Source organism: Ursus arctos, unplaced genomic scaffold (assembly GCF_023065955.2).
Source record: "Ursus arctos isolate Adak ecotype North America unplaced genomic scaffold, UrsArc2.0 scaffold_13, whole genome shotgun sequence".
Classification (NCBI taxonomy): Eukaryota; Metazoa; Chordata; class Mammalia; order Carnivora; family Ursidae; genus Ursus; species Ursus arctos.
This window is the reverse complement of record NW_026622797.1, coordinates 14,798,289-14,818,600: the sequence shown is the minus strand read 5'-3', so window position 1 is coordinate 14,818,600 and position 20,312 is coordinate 14,798,289. Positions and strand designations below refer to the sequence as shown.

Here is a 20,312-nt window from a genome sequence, read left to right as displayed (position 1 = left end):
TGTTTCTTAAATTCCACATATCAGTGAGATCATATGAAAATTGCCTTTCTGTGATTGACTTATTTTGCTTAGCGTAATACCCTCTAGTTGTAATGGAATAACTTTGCGCATATGTCAGTTTCCATATTTAGTAATCTATCCTACAGATCTATTCTTGGGACTGGAATTGCAGGACCACAGGGTATGTGCATATTCTTTTTTTTTTTTTAAAGATTTTATTTATTTATTCGACAGAGATAGAGACAGCTAGCGAGAGAGGGAACACAAGGGGGAGTGGGAGAGGAAGGAGCAGGCTCACAGCAGAAGAGCCTGATGTGGGGCTCGATCCCGTAACGCCGGGACCACGCCCTGAGCCGAAGGCAGACGCTTAACCGCTGTGCCACCCAGGCGCCCCTGTGCATATTCTATTTTGTTAGATGTTTATATCAGAATTACACCTATTCACACTCCCACCAGCAATGTATGCGGAGAATTTCTGAGTTTGTTAGTTTTAATTGCACTAGGTAAAAGTAATCAACTGGTTTTTCATTTTACAAAATTCGTGTAGGGTTGGATGAATTAAACTCAAGCCAGAGGTTCTCCACCCAGATGATAATTAGTCCTGTATCTTTGAGAGGCAGTTTGATCTCATGCATATCCAAATCCATATAATAGTTAGCAACATTAAAATAGGAAACAGTTGCATTTTAAAAACAAACCTTTGAATGGTTTCATCACTTAATGCATTATTTGGGAATTAATTGGGAATTAACACAGACGTGCATTTAATTGGGAAGGTAAATTGAATGCCTTAATGATACTATTTACAGCTGTTTTTGTGAAAAGCGATTGCGAAGGAGTCATTATCCATTTCTGGCTTTGGTAGGACTCATGAAAAGTTAAAAAATTTTGTTAAACAAGTCATCCCTCTCCCTGTCTCTCTAGGGGAAGTCCTCTTTTGCAAATGTGATTTCCTCTGTGGAGGTCAGCCTTGATTTTACTCAGAGGGAACTACTTGTTTCTCGTTCTGTGTGTCAGCGTGGTCTGACAGCAGTCCGCAGGACCTGGCCAGTGATACCGATGTCACATTACTTGAGTGTATCCTTGAGGTAGCCACGCAACGAGACTCCACTCCAGCTCTGTCTCTGCTAGCTCTGCGGGTAATTGCATTTGTAGTCTGAGGACATCTGTTTCCAGCAGATCAGCCCAGTGCTCCTAAACCCTGAAGCACTGAATCAGAGCACTGAGGGCGGGGCTGGCCGAAAGGCCTTGCCACTGGCTCCCCAGGCCTGTGCTTCATGTGAGAAACACCATATAGTTCACAGGGCTGAAATGTGGCCAGAAAAGAAATCTGGCCTGCCGCCACGTGCCACTGTATTTTATGACCACAAATTGAATTTTCCGATTTTTTACCAGTCATAAACGTTGGTGCTTTGGATTTATTAGGGACTGTTTGGGCTCTTGTCTTGAAGGCAGGGAGACAATAGTCTGATATTGGGGTGGAAAAAATTCCTCATAGCTGGAATATTTTAACTGTGTTTATTGGTCTGGCGCAAGCTGCTAGTTGATTAGCACACTCTAAACTGACAGTAAGTCTGAAGTACTCAAGCGTCTGGTATATTTTTATGTGTGTATTTTGAGGACCTTTTGTACGTGGTTAAAAATATCACTCTCTGGGTCATGGAAACGCCCCTGTTTGGCATTAGGGGTTTTCTTTCCACATCAAAGTTAACATAGAATATTCTAGAGGGTTTTAGAGCTTGGAGGGGATTAGAATTAATTTTCATCTCCGCATCATTGAATTTGGGACCCTCTTAACTGCACGTTAGATGGTCATTTCTCAGTAAAATATGGGCCTAATTCATTATCACCAGTGCTGATACTGGTTACCCTAATTGAGTAGCTATTGTATGACTCTCCGAAAAGAAATGTCTAAAGTGTTAAAATATTGCATTTGTGATACAGTGTCCTTGACTCTACCTTATAAGGGCCATAATTTAATTAGCAGCGGTGGGGCTGCTCCACAAAGAGGACCAGTATCGAGAAGGGGTGGGGAAATGAGGCTGTTGCCAGGACCTGGAGAAGCAAAGCATTTCACAAAATAGGTTCCACAATTAGTTTAGCCATTACTTTTCTGAAAAGGCCAGCCTTCTCTACCTACCTGTCCACGCTCGATGACTTTTTTTTTTAAAAAGATTTTATTTATTTATTCGACAGAGATAGAGACAGCCAGCGAGAGAGGGAACACAAGCAGGGGGAGTGGGAGAGGAAGAAGCAGGCTCATAGCGGAAGAGCCTGATGTGGGGCTCGATCCCATAACGCCGGGATCACGCCCTGAGCCGAAGGCAGACGCTTAACTGCTGTGCCACCCAGGCGCCCCCACGCTTGATGACTTTTTATTTCAAATTGATGCCAGGGACTTCCTTGATTAAAAAAAAAAAATCACCAGAAGGAAAAAAAAAGTAAGATGTTCTCTTTTTTATTAAAAGTAAAGAAGTAGCATTTCAAGGAACATCTTTCTTGTCTCCAAGCTGTTGGTGGAGATAAATTCCTTTTAAAATCCGGTTCTGGTGCAAAAGGGATGAGTGATTTTTAACTGGCAGCCTGAAATGTTACTGGCCTGTTTGGATGTAGAATCTTTTATTCAAAGATAGTGTTTCTTTTTTGTTGCTTTCGACCATAACATACTATTTTTAATAAATAACAATTTTTTTTTTTTTTTTGCCAGTTACCTAAGCTGCAATACTGTAGCAGTGCTGGTTAATAAGTTGCTTCTTCTTATTTAACATGAACTCATGTATTTTAGAAATTCATGTCAACGGGTTGGTTTTTTTTTTCATCACTTTTAAAGATGCCCCTTTTATGCCTCTTTGGACCCTTCTAGATTATAGTAAATAGAAGTAGGTGCACAGGTACCCTCCCTTATGCCCTTCATTTATTTTTGTGAACCTAACAATACACATTATATTCTTTCAAATTATTATTCTCAGTGTGGTGCTTTATTTCCCTCTACCTTTAATTCTCCCACCCAGCAAATGGCTGGATATTTCTGTCTCTTTTCTTTAGGTTCTATCTGTTTTATAAGACAAGGAGATACACAGTAAATGAATATTGAAAGATCTGATTCTCTACTCTGTTATTTAGAACAGTATTAAGGAGGCATCTTTATTCAGACAATTTTTAGTGTGTAGGGCTTTTCGTAGGTAGGACTCTGAGAGTTTACTGTTTATTCAGAATCAATTTCCATGTACATCAAGCTTTAGAGCAGATAATAATGTAAATAAACATTTTCTATCTATGGATTGCCTCTACCAGGTGCTAGCCAGCAATTAGTTTTTATTAACTCTTTCTCAGGGTCCACACAGAAAAGGCTTATAGGTCAGTTTCCTTCTTTTCCTCGCTCTGGCTTTATACCCCTTCCCTTTTTTAGACCCCTAAATTTTCCTGACATAGCCTTTACAATTCAATAACTTTATGAGGAGATGGTGGGGAACTGGGTTAAACAGGGAATGTCATGAATTAATCCTCACTCCATGAAGTCTGTAAGCAAGTGCAGATGTCCCTCAGTGGCTGCTAAGGTTCCTGTCTTCACTGTCTGTAATCGTTTCAGGACTTGCTCTGCGCTGTGGAGACCAAAGAAGTTCTTGAAAGGGAAGTCAGGATCCTCCAGGAAAGGCTGCTTGCTGGCCAGCGGGTCTGGGATGCTTCGAAGCGAGAGCTGAGCCTCTTGAAGAAAAGCTCTTGTGAGTTGGAGAAGAGTCTGGAGGCCAATCTGGATGCGGCTGCAGCCTCGCGAAGCCAGCTCTCCTTATTCAGGGAGAAAGTCGCAGCCCTGCTTAGAGGCAGCTGGGGCACGACGGGGCCCACAGAGGACGCCATTTTGGAAAGGATCCGAGAAGTGACCAGCCAGGAAGAGAGCAGGAAAAGGGTGAGTGGGAGATGGCCTCTTGTAAGACTCTGGAGGACAGTAATTTGCTGAATCATTTAAATGTGGTTTTTATTACTTTCAATTATATGTCATACTTTGGGAGCCTCGAGAGTCACTTAAGTGACAGCGGACTGCGATGTGGGTCCTGGAGTCAGAGCTACCTGTGGTCAGCCCTGTCTTGGCTGCACACTCGCTCGCTCCAGGTGTGACGCGGGCAGGTTCCTAAGATGACAACCCCTGAGCTTCTGTTTTCTCAGCCACTGGACAGGGAAGGCTCTGGGGCCGCACCCCTCATCTGAACCCCCTGGGGCCCGATGTGTTTTTGAATTGAGAACATTTTGGGGTTTTGAAAGGTACAATAGTAACACAGAACGGTAATGGAGAGAACGCTCATACACATCCCTCTTCAGTGGGGTCTGGGGCTGCACCCCATAATCAACCACATTCATCATTCTGCAGTAAAACCCGCGGCAGCTCCATCACACGGAGCGCACCAGGACCGGGAGGAGCTTCCTGTCACTTTGGATGAGGGTTTGCTGCCAAATCCGTCAGGTCAAGCTTTATCAGCAAGTGAGTTATGAAAAAAGCTGTCAGTTTTCAGATGCTTTGGGATTTTGGAATTGCAGACAAGGTTTCCTAGACCTGGAAGAGTATCTGCTTCATAAGGTTATTGTTTGTTGAAAGCATTGAATGAAAAATAATGGTTATGAAGTCCTTAACACGCTGCTGGCCGATACCGGTGATAAATAACTCTTGCTGCCCCTGCTTCTCTTCCTCTCTGTCCTTCTCTTCATAATGGTGGCCCAACGGTCTCTTAAGGGACTCATTTAATACATAGAGAAAGATGTTTTAATTCATGTATATGATTGACGATTGTTTAATTTTGTTATCTTGTTTATGCTATTGACAATTCTCCTTTACTACGTAGCGTTGCTTCGCAGAGTCAACTTCAGGCTGACTCTGTTTAAATTACCATCGAATTCAAATTATTTAAGTCCTAATTAAAGAGGTTTTAAAGTAAATATCCAAAATCTAGGTATAATTCCACTGAGATCTATTTCTTCCATGAGCTCATGCTGGTCCGAGGGAGAAATTGTATTTTTCCCTCTTTTGATGTTTCTAAAATACCCAGAACAATCACTAACTCAGAGTTCAAGATTGCATTTCACAATCTCCTTTAATGATCAAACATTTTCAATCCCCTTTAAAAATTCTCCAGAATTTGGGATGCTCGGGTGGCGCAGTTGGTTAAGCGTCTGGCTCTTGGTTTCAGCTCAGGTTGTGATCTCAGGGTTGTAAGATCAGGCCCCGAGTGGGGCTCTGTACCCAGCGTGGCATCCGCCTAAGGCTCTCTCTCCCTCTTCCTCTGCCCTCCCTCCCCTCAATGTGTGCACCGATGCGCTCTTTCTCTCTCTCAAACAAAAAAATAAATCTTAAAAAAAAATTCTCCAAAATTCACTTGTGTTCTTAGGAGCAACGCAAACGACCCCTTTGTCCAAGTGTAGGGTTCTCTTCATGGATATAAAACGTTCATCCTGTGACATGTGCATGTCTTTGAGAGTAACTCAGTTTTTCTCGTAATTGGTACTAGACTGGAGAAGAAAATTATTTCCAGGACTGAGAAATAATTCAGTCACTTATTTACTTTGACTAGCAGTCGGTGTACTTCAAAAGCTAATGGTTCTTTACCATTTTGTTTTATTGCTTTCCTCTTCTGTTTTCCCAAATGTTTTCCCCAAACTATTTTAATTCAGCATGTGAAACATGACATAAAATTGTCAGCATGATGTATATGTTTTTTTTCTAAAGCAAAATGATGTAAATTGGTTAAGCTGGCTGTGCCTCCCCCTCCCCCCCATAAAAATCAGAATGATTCAGTCTTTTTAGTGCCTTTGTCTGCCTTTTCTACCCTGTAATTTTTTTCAATAGCTGTTCTCACTATTTAAAAGCCTGAAATCAAGCGTATAGCTGGGGTCTTGTGTGACTCATCTTCAAGTAAAATGAGGAGAAAATGGATTTCATATATTGTCTTAGAAATGTTTCTGAAGAATGGGAGATTTACAAATTGATGAATCTGTTTGTTGAAGAGGTTGTGCACCCCTGCCACCTGCCTTGGTTAAACACACACTCAGCAGTTGAGTAATACCCACGGGAAGGCCCAAGGGTGGGTTCAGGCTGGGCCTGGCAAATTCTCCGTTTCAGGTCGACTCCTACTTTCTGAGCCTTGGTTTTCTTGTTTACCTTGTTGCTGTTCATTTTGACTCTCCTGTTTGCAATTCTCTGTAGAATTCAGAACACCACACACACTTTTTTTTTAGTAAGTCATTTCTGCTTGTTCTTTGCTTTTCTGCTTAGAGCAAAACCAAAATCTTTTTTTAAAAGCTTTACCAGACCTTGGGATAGGGTTTCTCAGTCTTGGCACTATTGACATTTCGGGTTGGATAACCCTTGGTTATGGGCCCATTCTGTACATTGTAGGGCATTTAGCAGCATCTCTGGCTTCTGCCTACAAGGTATCAGTTGCACCATCCCCCCCCCTCAATTTGTGACAACCAAAGATGTCTCTAGACAAATGTCCCTGGAGGGTAAGATTACCCCCAGTTGGAAACCGCTCTCTTAGAGGAATGCCCTACTGTTGGGTTCCTAGGAATTCTAAATGAGTGTGGATGTTATCTAGCCTTGAAATTTCAGTACCCTTGTAACAGGTGTTTTTGAGATAATGATGTCTTGCACAATGACAGAAAGTTGCAACATTTTCAGATTTTAGTGTGAAATGTCGAGGCAAACATTTCCTTTTACTTTTAGATGTTTCCTAACTGGCTGATATCTGGATGAGAAATGATTATGTACAGAGAGGACATGACCATGATTGATTTCTATGTCATTTCCTAAGTTAAAGACAATTCAAATAAGCTCACAAACGTTTATCTAGACAGCTCTTGTGTTCTTCTCTAGGCACACATAAGGCTTTATTTCCTCCACTGGAGAGTTTCTTGGTCCAGTGGCTCTGTGGGAGCCATGGGGATCCAGCCCGATGCCCTAAAGGACCTGAGATTTGTGTCACGCACTCTCATCTGATCTAATCATTCTGCTTTCTTCTTAATCTTCCAATACACTAAACCAGACATTTACCCAGAAGCATTGGCCGACTTCCACTGACATTTCATTGCCCCAAATTTTGTTACATGGTCACCCCTGGCAACAGGGCCATCTGGGCGAGTGAAAAGGTAGAGATTTTGGCTCTCCCAGCATCTATAGCATAGTAATTTCCTAGGATGGCCATGACAAAGTACCACTAACTTGGTGGCTTACACAATAGAGGTGTGCTGTCTGTTAGTTCTGGAGGCTGGAAGTCTGAAATCATGGTGTCAGCTGGATTGGGTCCTTCTGAGGCTGTGAGGGAGAATCTGTTCCAGGCTTCTTGCCTAGGTTCTGGTAGCCTCAGGTAGCCCTTGGCTTATGGATGGCATTCTCTCTGTATCTTCACGTTATTTTCCTTCTATTTATGTGTGTCTCTATTATGTGTATCCAAATTTTTCCTTTTTTATAAGGACAGCAGTCATATTGCATTAGGGCTCAGCTCTGTAAAGACTCTATTTCCAAATAAGGTCACATTCTGAGGTACTGGGGACCTTGAACATACCTCTTTGTTGGAGGACCCCATTTAACCTGTAACAAATGTGGACATGCACAAAGGTGGAGGCAGTGGGCATAGCCAGTCCCTAGGGTTGGCTGCACAAACTGATAAGAAGGAAGGAGAATTTGATTGATATTTTATTCCTGGTTCCTGACAACATAGTTTATATATTGCCTAAGTAAAAATTACAGCTTGAATAAGGAGAAAAGAGTTTTATGTCCAAAAGGCACTGGTCCTTAAGTGACCCAAGTGGCTCTTCCCTCAGATTAGAACTCTTGTCCTTCCATTTGGTTTAATCTTAGGGCAAAAGTGCCTCTCTGGTGAAATCAACAACTACTTGTCCTTGGGAAGTGAATTAATTCTTTTAGGGCATTATGACTTCGCTTCCAAAAACCAGGCTGCTTGTTTGTGAAGTATAATTTACTTCAGTGCCTTTTTTATTAAAAAAAAAAAAAGTATATTTTCTTTATTATAACCCCCCCACCCCAATTCCCTACATCCCTAGTGTTGAAATCCCTGGCACATTTTGTCCCATGGAATATCAGAGATATGTAAACAGAGGATATTAAGAAAAAGAAGAAGAAGAAAAAAGAAAAGCATATTCATTCTTTGGAGTTCTTGGTGTGAAAAACACAACATAACTTTACAGTTTTGGCAAGACACATATGTTCACCCAGGCCCTGGCATTTGATGTTCCCAAGAACCGAGTCAGATTGGGATGTTAATTTATTTGAATACCTTTATGTAAATTTAGCTCTGAAAAAAAAAATGGTGGTATCATATGTACCAAGACCTAAATAAGCTTAGTTCTGTGATGCATAGAATATGGAGAGCTTCTCAGCTCTTTGCTCCTCTCTGGACACCAGAATCTGGGCAGGGTGGTTTTATGGTTCAGCCATTCCCATACTGGTGGTTTTTAAAAGTTACAGTCTGCTGAGTCTTCATATTCCAAGGAACACTCTTGGGTCCACACAGGGTGAGGATACAGGAGGAACCCTTTCATCTTTGACTTAGCACATTGTCCCTTCTTTGTCCTTCCCAGAAAGGTTTTCAGTTGAAAAACAGGCTCTATGGGCTGCAAATGGTTTGAGACACATGACATGGGACAATTCGAGATGGGCCCCTTTAACACTTTACGACAAAAGCATGGGACGACTGAAGCACACTGGGGCAGTAATACTGATGATAAAAATGCAGGCAATGCGTCGAACTTCAGCTGGGTGTGCCGTACTGTGCTGTTCACATTCTCTAAGTTGTCATCTGATCGTCATAGCAAAGACGCTGAGTTTCAGAGAGGTTAAGTACTTGCTTCAGTTAACATGCTGGTGAGGAGTAGCGTGGGAACTTGAGACCAGGACTGTCTGACTCCAAAGACCCCATGCCACAGTCTGGTCTCCATCAAGATGCCCTCGTCTTTCTTCAGGGTCATTGTCACTGCCTTAGTCTACCTTCCTGTAGGTGCCTGAGGGGTCATCTTCAAAATGGAGTCTTTACTGATCAATCTCAATGGCAGGCGTTGCTTTCTTTGGGGAAATACATGCAGATAATGTAATCTCTGTAAATGGCACCCCCTTCTCCCCCAGGGTGTTGTTTGATGGCTCTTGTTTTGTAGGTTACTTTGTATATTGTACCAAGACAAGCACGCCTTTCTCTTGCATTAAGATCACATCTATTACCAGTAAGTGCCGTCGGTAGGAAATACGACATGAGGGTTCTCAGAGGCTCATATTCTGTAATTAAATTAGAAATTACCTTGGAGATTGGGTGTGGTGCTAAGCAGCTTGCCATCAAATATTTGATTTCAAGTACCCACACCAGTATAGAATTAATTGAATTATAGGCCTGGGACCTTGAGAGCCGTAGAAGCACAGGAATAGAGCATTTAGAGATCCAGTAGTGTAACATTCCTGATGGTAGCACTTCAGCCCTCTCCATAACACTGTTAACACATGCTTGGCCAGTTTCCTACCATTTCCAGGGACCGGGAATCCACTGCCAGACATGGGATGATGCTTAAAGTATGAGGTAAACACAAAGACATAAAATTGCAAATAGAGTGTCTCAACTCTGTTTTAACAGTGCAAAAAATAAATTTAAATACATTTTTTTTTTTTTTTAAAGAGTAGGAGGCAGGAGGAGAGAAAGAGAGGGAGAATCCAAAGCCTGGCATGGAACCCAATGTGAGGCTCGATCTTACAACCCTGAGATCATGACCTGAGCTGAAATCAAGAGTTGAGCACTTAACCAACTGAGCCACCCAGGGGCTCCATTTGAAAACATTAATAGCTGTTCTTTCTGGGTGGAGATTATTATTTTTTCTTATTTACACTTTTTAAAATCTTTAATGAATTTTTTATAGGGGGCATGTATTACTTTGTAATTATGGGGATCAGGAGAAATTCTTCCTTATACTGAAGTGGAATTATTTCTCTGATTTATATCTGTTGCTCCTTAACTTAAGCTCTGAGGGCAACTCAGAACAGACCTTATTATTCTTCCACAAAATAGCTTTTTAAAATCTTTGAGGATGGCCTGAGTGTCGTCTTGCTTTTTTTTTTTTTAAGATTTTATTTATTTATTTGGTAGAGAGAGACACAGCGCGAGAGGGAACACAGCAGGGGGAGTGGGAGAGGAAGAAGCAGGCTCCCCACTGAGCAGAGAGCCTGATGTGGGGCTCGATCATAGGACCCTGGGATCATGACCTGAGCCGAAGGCAGATGCTTAACCAACTGAGCCACCCAGGCATCCCTGAAAAAATATCATTTTGCACTTGAATTCCTGATAAGTTTACTATCAAAATTAACTCACTGTATAAACTATAATCCACTATATTTGGTGGAAGAGTTTCTCCGGAGAATGACACTTACATAGGTCTGAACTTTTTTTTTCTAGCTAAGCTTTGAAACTCCTAAATTAGTTGCAGTTTTAGGGGTAAGTAAATATGATCCATAAATATTTCTTGAGTAACCTGTTTAAGGAATTATATAAAAATTAAAAATACCAATAGAAATATTTTATTAGATAATGAATGCAGATTATTTCAAGGAGAGGCAAAGACAGCTATCAAATTACCTGTTTTTTAATGTAATTTTTACGAAGAATCTGAAAGTTGGTGTTATAAATAGTTATGTTGCTTGGGCTGAGCACTAGATTTTAACACTTTGTTGCATTGAAAACAAGGTTTATCCTTGTCTGTTTCTTTGTTTCCAGATGGTCTCCCAGCTTGAAGCCCGAATATCTGAGCTTGTGGAACAGTTGGGAAATGAATCTGGGTTTCACCAGAAAGCTCTGCAGAGAGCCCAGAAAGCAGAAAACAAGTTGGAGACTCTTCAGGGTCAGCTGACACACCTGGAGGGAGTGCTGGTTTCTGGAGATGTTCTGCGAGATCACTTGAATTTTGAGAAACAAAAAGTAATAACCTGACGGTATATCCATGGGTAGAAACATCTGTTGCAGTGTAAAATTTTACCTGAAAATATTCCGAATTTTATAGTACTTCAGTAGAATGGTTATGTCTGAGTAATGAGGTAATGTCAAGGAACAACAGATATTGTTTTGGGGGGTCTTCCTATTCTTAGGGGCTTTCTTGAGTCAAATTAATCCAGTTAAACTCATCAGCTATTTGAGAGGCTGAAGGTTTGAGGGCTAAGGTATGAATAACACACAGTTCTTGGTCGTAAAAGGCTCATCATTCAACAGAGGAGGCCGACATTCTAGTACGTTGTATGTGTTGTAAGAGCAGGACTGATTGAGGAAATGCTGTAGGAACTCGGTGAAGGAATGATAACTTCTGGATAAGGGAGGAATTTTACAGGGGAGAGAATAATGCAGTTCATCCTTGGAGGAGAAGTCGGATTTTAGTGGAGAGAGGGAGCAGATCCTGTAGGGCCAACAGTTTGAGCGAAGGCATGAAAGCTTGTAGGTGCATCGTTAGGTCCGAGTGCAGAGCGCTTGTTCCCATTTGGCTGCAAAATGACACCCCTGATGGCTTGTGACTGGAGAGAAGACTTGGATGGTTTGGATTACGAAGATTCTTCATTCTCTGCTCTGTAGAGTACGCAGCACAGTAAGTGACGTGGAGCGTCGCGATGTTGTAGACAGAGGACGTGATGTCACCGTGAAGCTGACGTCACAGTGGGGACGGACCCGGAAATGCTAATGGTGCTAACCCAGTGGGCGAGAAGGAGAGTAGAACGAGGAGGTACCCCCACTGAAGGTTTGACTGTGGAAGATCTTCCGTGGCCTTCAAGAGGCGGTTCTAGTAAAGTGGCGGAGAACAGAGGCCAGTTTGCACTTGGCTGAGGGGTGAGTGGGAAGGGAAGGCTAGAGATGTAGAAATAGATTCTTATGAGGTCTGGTGACCAGGGAAAAAGAGGCATGAAGCAGGAGGATCAAAGAAAGGTTTTATTGGGTGGAATGGGAAGGTACATGTTTGTGGGTCCCAGGAGTGTGCAGGGGAAGAAAAAGACAAATGGGATCAGAATCTGGCACGGAAAACACTCTAAGATTAAAAAATCTGTACCTTGGAAACTCATTCATTCTCATTTTTCTGTACTTAAAAAAGCCGAGGAAGCATTTTACCTGCATTGAGGGTTGGCTAGGCAAAGGTGCATAAGGGGTGTGTGGGAAGTCCTAGTCTAAGTGGATGGGACAGGTAAACGAGGACACAATAATCAATTAATGGAGATAGGTATAAAATTCAACAGGAACTTGGGTAAAGTTTCCTATTTCTGTGTGTGAGGAAATGAGCCCTCTTCACACAGGAGGTGGCATTCATGAGAGGCTTTAAAGAATGAGTAGAAATTTGTCAGGCAGAAGCGGTAGGGAATGGATTCAAGGTATAGGGAACATCAGGAGGGAGGAAGGAACAGAGGTGTGCCGGGCTGCTTAGGGGGCCAGTGAGGCACAGGGAGACCAAACATGGTGCATTGTGAGGCCAGAGGCATGAGGAGGCTCTAGAAGCATGTAGGAGTAATTGGGACAGTGAAGGCTGATTCCCCAAGGCTTCATCCTATAGGTAATGGGACACCGTAGAAGGTTTTTGAGTAAAAGAAAAGAAAGAAAGGGTTTTGAGTTTCTGAAAGCAGACTGGCTCTGAGGGTCTAGAGACTAAACGCAGTGTGTCCAGCTGGGGGATCCTTAGAATAGTGGGGACTGGAAGCTAATAAATATTTAGACCAAGTAGTGGTTTTATGAATGAAGACGTAGATTGGAGGTATTGGGGAGGGTGAAGTGTATCTGAAAAAGGTGTGCTGGTTGAAATTTTGAGTTTGAAAGGACATGTCGCACCTGAATAGAATATGTTACATTGGAAGAAGTCTGAGTGCTGGACTGTCCAGCTAGATGTCCCAAGTGCACCTGGCACTAAACATATTCCAAATGGAAATGATCCCCTCTCCACAGATTTGCCTCTCCTGCCTCAGGGATGGTGAGGTCATCTGCCTCCAGGTGCCCGAGCCCAAAGCCCTAGAGTCATCCTTAATGCTTCCCTCTTTTTAAGCAATTCCTAAACACTGTAGATTCCATCTCCTTCACCATCTCAAATACCCACCCCCCCGACTCTGTATTTAGTGACCGTGCTTTGACTCCGAGCATTATGGTCATTGGCATGGACTCCAGAAACAACATTCTGACAGCTTCCCAGGGCTGCCGGGGAGGTCTTAATAAGAGGCACGTCTGATCTTACCTTTCTCTGTCTTAAAACTGGCCACAGGCTCTCTACGGTCCTCAGGCTTCTCGCCACGGCTAAACATTCTGTGACCTGGCCAGTTTCCCCATCCAGGCTTCCATCACCTGCCGTCTCTCCAGCCCACAGTGGCAAACTCAAGGCCTCTGGGGTCCAACAGGCCCCTGCAAGGGTATAGGGGGATCAAGTCCAAAGATATCCACATTCACGTTGTAAAAAAAACCACTTGCCTGGGGGAAAAAAAAGATGGCTTCCTTGGAATCCCAAATTGCCCACTGCTGTTCTCTCTGTGAAAATGTTCTCCTTATCTCCTTCACCTGGTAGTAGCTGTCCCCTGAAGACTTGGCTCCAATATCACTCCCTCTGGAGGTCCCTTAGAGGCTTAGTTCTCCTTCATGCAACTTTATTGTCTTCAGTTTTTGTATTTTTAAAAATATGTATTTATTTATTTATTTATTTATTTATTTATTTATTTATTTAAGAGAGAGTGTGTTTGCAGGGGGGAGGGGCAGGGGGAGAGGGAGAGAGAGTCAGTGTGGAGCCTGTCATGGGACTTGATCTCACGACCCTGAGATCACTGAAACCAAGAGTTGCAGGGTTAGCTGACTGAGCCAACCAGGTGACCCCCTCTACCCCCGACATTTTCTTCAGGTTTTAATTCATCTTCTCCAGTCAACTCCAAGCTTCTTGAGGCCAGGGGAATTTTTTTTTTCTTTTTTCTGGGTTTTCCAGCACTTAGGGAAGAGTTAAATAAACAGTATTTAAATTATGAAGAAACATAATTAAAGGCAAGAATTTTAGGTGGATTGGTGTCTCTTCCCCCCCCTTTCTTTTTCATTGTAATGACTCATTAATTTTCGTTGAGACTGTGCCAAAAGAACTCTCAGTTATGAAAGCGAATTATGTAAACAGATTCCATCCCAGTGACTCTTCTGTAGATAACCGCCTACAACACACACATACTAGTGAGGGGGATGGGCCCGTAAACTGGGAAAGCAAAGTTGTGCAGAGTTGAGATTTCGATATAGGTAATTGAGGCTCACACTGAATAGAAGATATCTAGGCTAATCTATGACTCAAAGAAACAAGTTGTATAGTAAATCCTTCTAGTAACCCTTACTTTCGGAGGCACAGCCAAGATCCTTGAAATGAGCACTTGCTCTGTGGGGTGTTGGCTTGGTCCTGTCTTTATTCCTTTATGCCTGTTATAGATCCTTGCATGTAAGTGGATGGATCAATGTAGACATAGCAAGAGAGGCTTTATACCCCCACATGAAATGTACCGAGTCTATTTTATTTACAAAACAAACAGTAGCAGTTATTTTCCTTTTATTCACATACGTTAGAAATGAGTAATTCCAGGGGCACCTGGGTAGCCCAGTCTATTAAGCGTCCAACTCTTGATTTCAGCTCAGGTCATGATCTCAGGGTCGTGAGTTGGAACCCGTGTTGGGTTCCGCACTGGGTGTGGAGCCTGCTTAGGTTCTCTCCATCCCTCTCCTTCTGCCCCTCCCTACCCCACGCATGTTCTCAGTCTCTCTCTCTCTCTCTCTCTCTCTCTCTCTCTCAAAAAAGTAAATAAATAAATAAAAGAGGGGCGCCTGGGTGGCTCAGATGGTTAAGCATCTTTGGCTTAGGTCATGATCCCCCTGGGATTGAGCCCACAACAGGCTCCCTGCTCAGTGGGGAGCCTGCTTCTCCCTCTGCCTCTGCCATTCCCTCTGCTTGTGCTCTCTGGCTCTCTCTATCGCTCCGTCAAATAAATAAATAAAATTAAAAAAGAAAGAAAGAAAGAAAAGAAATGAGTAATTCCAAGGGGAGAGCTGACACAGCATTAAGAAGTGACAAATTGATGATATGGCAACAAAAGCAACCTACGGTCTTATAGCACAACACAGTAACCCGTGGTCTCGTAACTCAGCAACTAAGCAATATTTTGCCGTGACTGTGCCTCCCAAAGAAGAGGTTGAATTTTAGGTATGCCACTCAGCAAAATTTGAAATTACTCACAATTTCATCTTGATGATTAGAAGTATAGGTAGTTCTGGGTTTCACACTGGCATGCTTCAGTCATCAGGAAATTATAGTTATTTAAACATATAATTGCCTGAAAGACACCAGATAGATGAGGACTTATTGCAATGAGAAGCAAGTTTCAAAGAGAGAATCCAAATCATGAAGTGATGATGCAGAAAACTCATTGATTGGCTCACTCATCCAGCAAGGACTTAGGAAGCATTACTCTGTCTGATTGGAAGGGATAACATGCACCCCGATGTTTATAGCAGCACTATCAACAATATTCAAATTATGGAAAGAGCCCAAATGTCCATTGACTGATAAATGGATAAAGACAGTGTATGTGTGTGCACCCGCGCGTGTGCACGTGTATAAAATGGAATATTACTCAGCCATAAAAAGAATGAAATCTTACCATTTGCAATGACATGGATAGAGCTAGAGTATATTATGCTAAGTGAAATAAGTCAGTCAGAGAAAGTCAAATACTCAATGATCTCACTCGTATGTGGAACTTAAGAAATAAAACAGATGAACGTAAGAGGGGGAGAAAAGAGAGGCAAACCATAAAACAGACTCTTAATTATAGAGAACAAACTGAGGGTTCCTCGAGGGGAGGAGGGTGGGGGATGGGCTAGATGGGAGATGGGGAGTAAGGAGAGCACTTGTCATGATGAGCACTGGGTGTTGTATGTAAGTGATGAATCACTAAATTCTACTCCTGAAACCAATATTACACTGTATGTTAACCAACTACAATTTAAATAAAAACTTGCAAGAAAAAAAAGGAAATCAAATGGAGGAAGATCCTAGAACAATTTTGTAACACTAACCTGTTAAAATACGAACCTTGATTTCCTTGATACAGCTGTATTTTACGATGTTGTTCCTTAAAGTATGATACATTAAAGACTCTTAAAGACATGTTTTTTTGTATAGGATTTTAACTTAAAAAAGCAAGAACTTTGTCCAAATGTGTTTGTATGGAGAGCTTTGATTTTGGAGTGATCAGAGTGGTAACTGTCGGTATTTTTTTTTTCTTCACATTTGAGGCCAGGTTCCACTTAGGTGGGAAAAATTGCCATGGAAGGTTTGTGAGTGAGTAGATCCCAGGGGCTGGATTAACTTGGAAGGGGCATCGTGGTAGCAGCAAGTAGCCAAAACAGAGACACGTGGATGTAGTTAGGATGGTCACTGGTGGGGTGAAGAAGAGTGTCTAACGTTAGGTTGAACATCAAGATCACTGACCAGGAGAGTCAAGTGAATTTGGACAAGAAGCAGGACATGGAACTGGCAGGGTGGTTCAGGAATTCATTACCAGGTACTGGGGTCCCGGGCTGTGCTACAGACTGGGTTTAATGAGACCTATCTGTAAGCTTGGGATAAAGAGAAGGATTCCGTGAGATCACCTGTTAACTTTGTTTTTGTGTCTCATTTTTATTTTTGTTCTTGGGTTTAGTATCTTAAATTTCTGGATCAGCTCTCAGAGAAAATGAAATTGGACCAGATGGCTGCTGAACTTGGCTTTGACATGCGTCTGGATGTAGTTTTAGCCCGCACGGAGCAGCTGGTCCGTCTCGAGAGCAACGCAGTCATTGAAAACAAGACTATCGCCCACAATTTACAGAGAAAGGTAGGGGATATTGAAACTTGCTGGTGTTGAGAGAAGGAGTTGTGGAGAGACTTAAATATTGATAAATAATGCACTCCCCCTTCCTATTTGCCACTGTAGTTAGGAAACATACAAATACGTATTTAGAATTTGAGTCTATGTTTCAAGTCTGAGGGATGGTAAGTATATCACCTAAGGTTATGTGTGACTGTGAGTTAGAGAGACCCCAACTAAAAGTGACTTAAATGACTAGAAGTGATCCCTCCACCTCACATACATTTCTGGAGGTAGGCAGCTCAGGGTGAGTGTGGCAGGTCTGTTCTGTGAAGTTTTCAAGGAGCCCAGCTGATTTCAGCTCACTAATCTCCCATCCCCAGGGTGGTCCACATCCTGATGGTTCAAAATGGTACCTAGAACTGTCATGTCTGTGTTCCAGATAGAAGTTTGGAGAAGAAAGGGATGAAGAAGAGGGGTGCAAAAGAGCCTGTGTGAGCTGTCTTTTGACGGAGGCTTCCAGAGTTTTCTGTGTGTACTTGTTTTAAATCCCATGGTTCTGATGGCTGAAACTAGCTGCAAGGGAGGCTGAAACTGTGGTCTTTACTCTGGGTAGCCACTTGCCTCGCTAAGAAACTGTTTCTATTCTTAAGAGAGATGAGAACTGGGGAACATATAGCAGTCTCCAACTGGATAAACTCTCTTGTATTAGATAGTAAAGCGAGGAGAATAGCTAATTTTTCACTCACTCAGAAGAGTTAGAAACAGCTTAGACGAAATGAATGAGTGGATGAAAAGGATAAAAATATAATTATTAGTTATATAATTATTGGCATTGGTGAAAGAAAGCAAAACACAGATGTGTTCTTGTAATGGTTCTTAGGAGAAAATTCTGTGGTGGAATTATAGTGTTCAGGCTGTGTAATGAGTCACATCTGGGATCCCAGTTTCGTTCCACCAAGCTGTGTGACCTTGGACAAATTACATGCTACTCTGTCTCTGTTTCCTCATATTTAAGATGGGGATAATATCTTCCTCATGAGGTTGTTCCTTTTTAATAAAATACATGTTTCATGTTTAAACTCTTGGCTTATAGACTGTACTCTATTTACATTTGAGCTTTCTCCATTTACTGGATTTTTAGGAATATTTTATTTAAAAAAAGCAGATAATCCTATTACCATCAGAGACATTGAATTGAGCTACTAGTCTTTGAGTTCTCCTCAGATAATTGATTTCTTCCCCAATATCCAACACCATTCCTTCTTAAGTATTGTATAATTATTAAACTTGCCAGCGTACAGAACTTACCAGTGTAATTTTGCAGTAGACTGGATTTGACATGAAGAAGCTCAAGGCAGGAGGGAATTTGGTTACAGAAACATGAAAGGGCTTTGTTAAAGACGGATCTGGGTATGGAAGCTGTCATAGTTACACAGGCTATACAAGCCTGTGTTTCAGTCTGCCCTTCCCATCTCTGAACACTTTACAAGTGTGGAGTATATAATTAGGGAAAATGCAACAGTCTTCAGCTCTAACATTCTAGAATGCTACACGATTCCAGTTCCCAGTGTTCACAACAGTTGACAGAGGTTTCTGTACTTAATATTCTACTCACTGAATGTGACATTTGCAGGCTAGGAGGATTTTTTTCCCGCCTTAGAGTCCATAATCTTTTTCTAAAAACCACTATAATTTCCTTCATCAAGTTTGATCGTGAGTGATAAGTGCTGTTTGAAGAACTTGTTCTCTGCTTGGTTTGTGGTTGGTGTAGGCCAGGTGGATAATAAAGACACCAATGAACGAAAACCTTCTTGAGGTCCCTTCTGTTTCAAAGATTTTAAACATGTAAGCAAAGCTTGCTTTAAACTCTCCCTGGTATAGCTTACTTTAAAAATACATCAACTCTCATGTTTGATATCAGTCAGTGTGGTTCTAAGGGATTGAAATTCGTCTAGGTTTTTGGTACTAACCTGCACTCTGGCTTCTTTTAGAAAAGACCAGTGTAAGTATAGTTGCCATGGGATAGTGGAGAGGATTTTGTTTCTCTGCCCTATTTTGATCTTGATAAGCCCATTTCAGTAGTTTTTAAAAGTAATTTTACACGTCTGTTATGCTGTACGTAATGTTGGAGGGAATCAGATGTTGAAAGCCTACTTCTCTCTGAATCTTCTGTGGCTCTTTTAGCTCATCCTTTGCAGCTCCAAAATTAATTCTTGGAAAAACAGGAATTAAAAAAATGCATCAGGAAAAGGAATCCAATATTTTTTTTTGGTGGTTTACAAATTAGTCTTATTGAAGTGTAGGTAAAGAGCAACATGATCTGAGTGATTAATTTATATTTACTGACTGTTCAGTGATTATTTAAAAAAAATCCCTGTTTGTATCAAATCAGCTCAGGACTCAGCAAGAAAGGCTGGAGAGCAAAGAACTGCATATGAGCCTCTTGCGGCAGAAAATCGCCCAGCTGGAGGAGGAGAGGCAGGTGCGTTCGGCCTTGGTGGTGGAGAGGGACGAGGCCAATCTCACCCTAAGAAAGTTGCAGAAGAAGGTGGAGAGGCTGCAGAAGGAGCTGCGTGTGTGTCGAGAAGCGAACACGGAGCTCAAAGCCAAGCTGGCTGACACCAGCGAGCTCAAGGCAAGTGCTCAGCTTGGTTCCCTTGTTGCTTTTTGCAAGTTACCACTTTAGTTTATGTGAAAGCATCGAAGTCTTAGAACAGACACAGCAGAAGAGAAACAGGGACAAAAGCTTCCTCTGATTTTCTAGAGTCGTGGGGGAAATGCAAGCTACACAAATCAGCATATTAGGTCACTGGAGCGTCTCCTCGAGCGTTGAAGTCATGGTTGCTGCATGAGAAGTCCATTAAAAAAGGGTGCTGTAGGTGGGGGGATGAAGAGGCCACTTCCCGTGATGAGCACCGAGTAAGATGTGGCGTGGAGAGTCACTATATTGTACGTCTGAAAGGAATACAGCGCCGTATATGAACTCTACTGGAATTAAAAGAAAAAGAAAAGAAAGAAAGGGGGTGATGTGAAGTACAGAAAATATAAGCGTTTCTTCAGGGTGGGTGACTGTGGTATTTGTGATCATGTAAGGAGCCGTGGCATAGGGGTTTGCTTAGGAAGAAACGAGCGAATGAGCACAGCTCTTCATGGAGAAGAGTCAGGCAGACAGCAGTGTTCCGTGAGCTCCGTGAGGTGCCTTCTCCCCGGAAGTGAGGAAGGTGCTCAGATCCGGACAGTGTGCTTCCTGGATTTGAAGTGTTCCACTTCTAATCACTACAGAGAAGAAAGGAATTCAAACTTAGAGGAATTTAATCTGGATCTTCAGCTGTCCTGTATGTGTGCCCCTGGAAGGGATATGTAACTTCACAGGCACATACCATTTTTGGCAGATAGGCGTGTTGTGAATACAGATGTGAATATTGTCCTGGCTCTTTGCTGATGAGCGCTCTGG

General features: G+C 42.2%; 1 protein-coding gene across 12 annotated transcripts in view; it reads left to right on the top strand.

The window, feature by feature from the left end:
- Positions 1 to 20,312, top strand: part of CCDC170 (coiled-coil domain containing 170) — a 101,782-nt gene that overhangs the window by 57,124 nt on the left and 24,346 nt on the right. For all 12 annotated transcript variants that reach the window (XM_057310966.1, XM_057310965.1, XM_057310967.1 and 9 more), the window contains 4 exons: positions 3,590 to 3,907; positions 10,755 to 10,955; positions 16,709 to 16,882; positions 19,251 to 19,493. In XM_057310966.1, the coding sequence (XP_057166949.1) occupies positions 3,590 to 3,907; positions 10,755 to 10,955; positions 16,709 to 16,882; positions 19,251 to 19,493 (936 nt within the window). The remainder of the gene's footprint in view (positions 1 to 3,589; positions 3,908 to 10,754; positions 10,956 to 16,708; positions 16,883 to 19,250; positions 19,494 to 20,312) is intronic.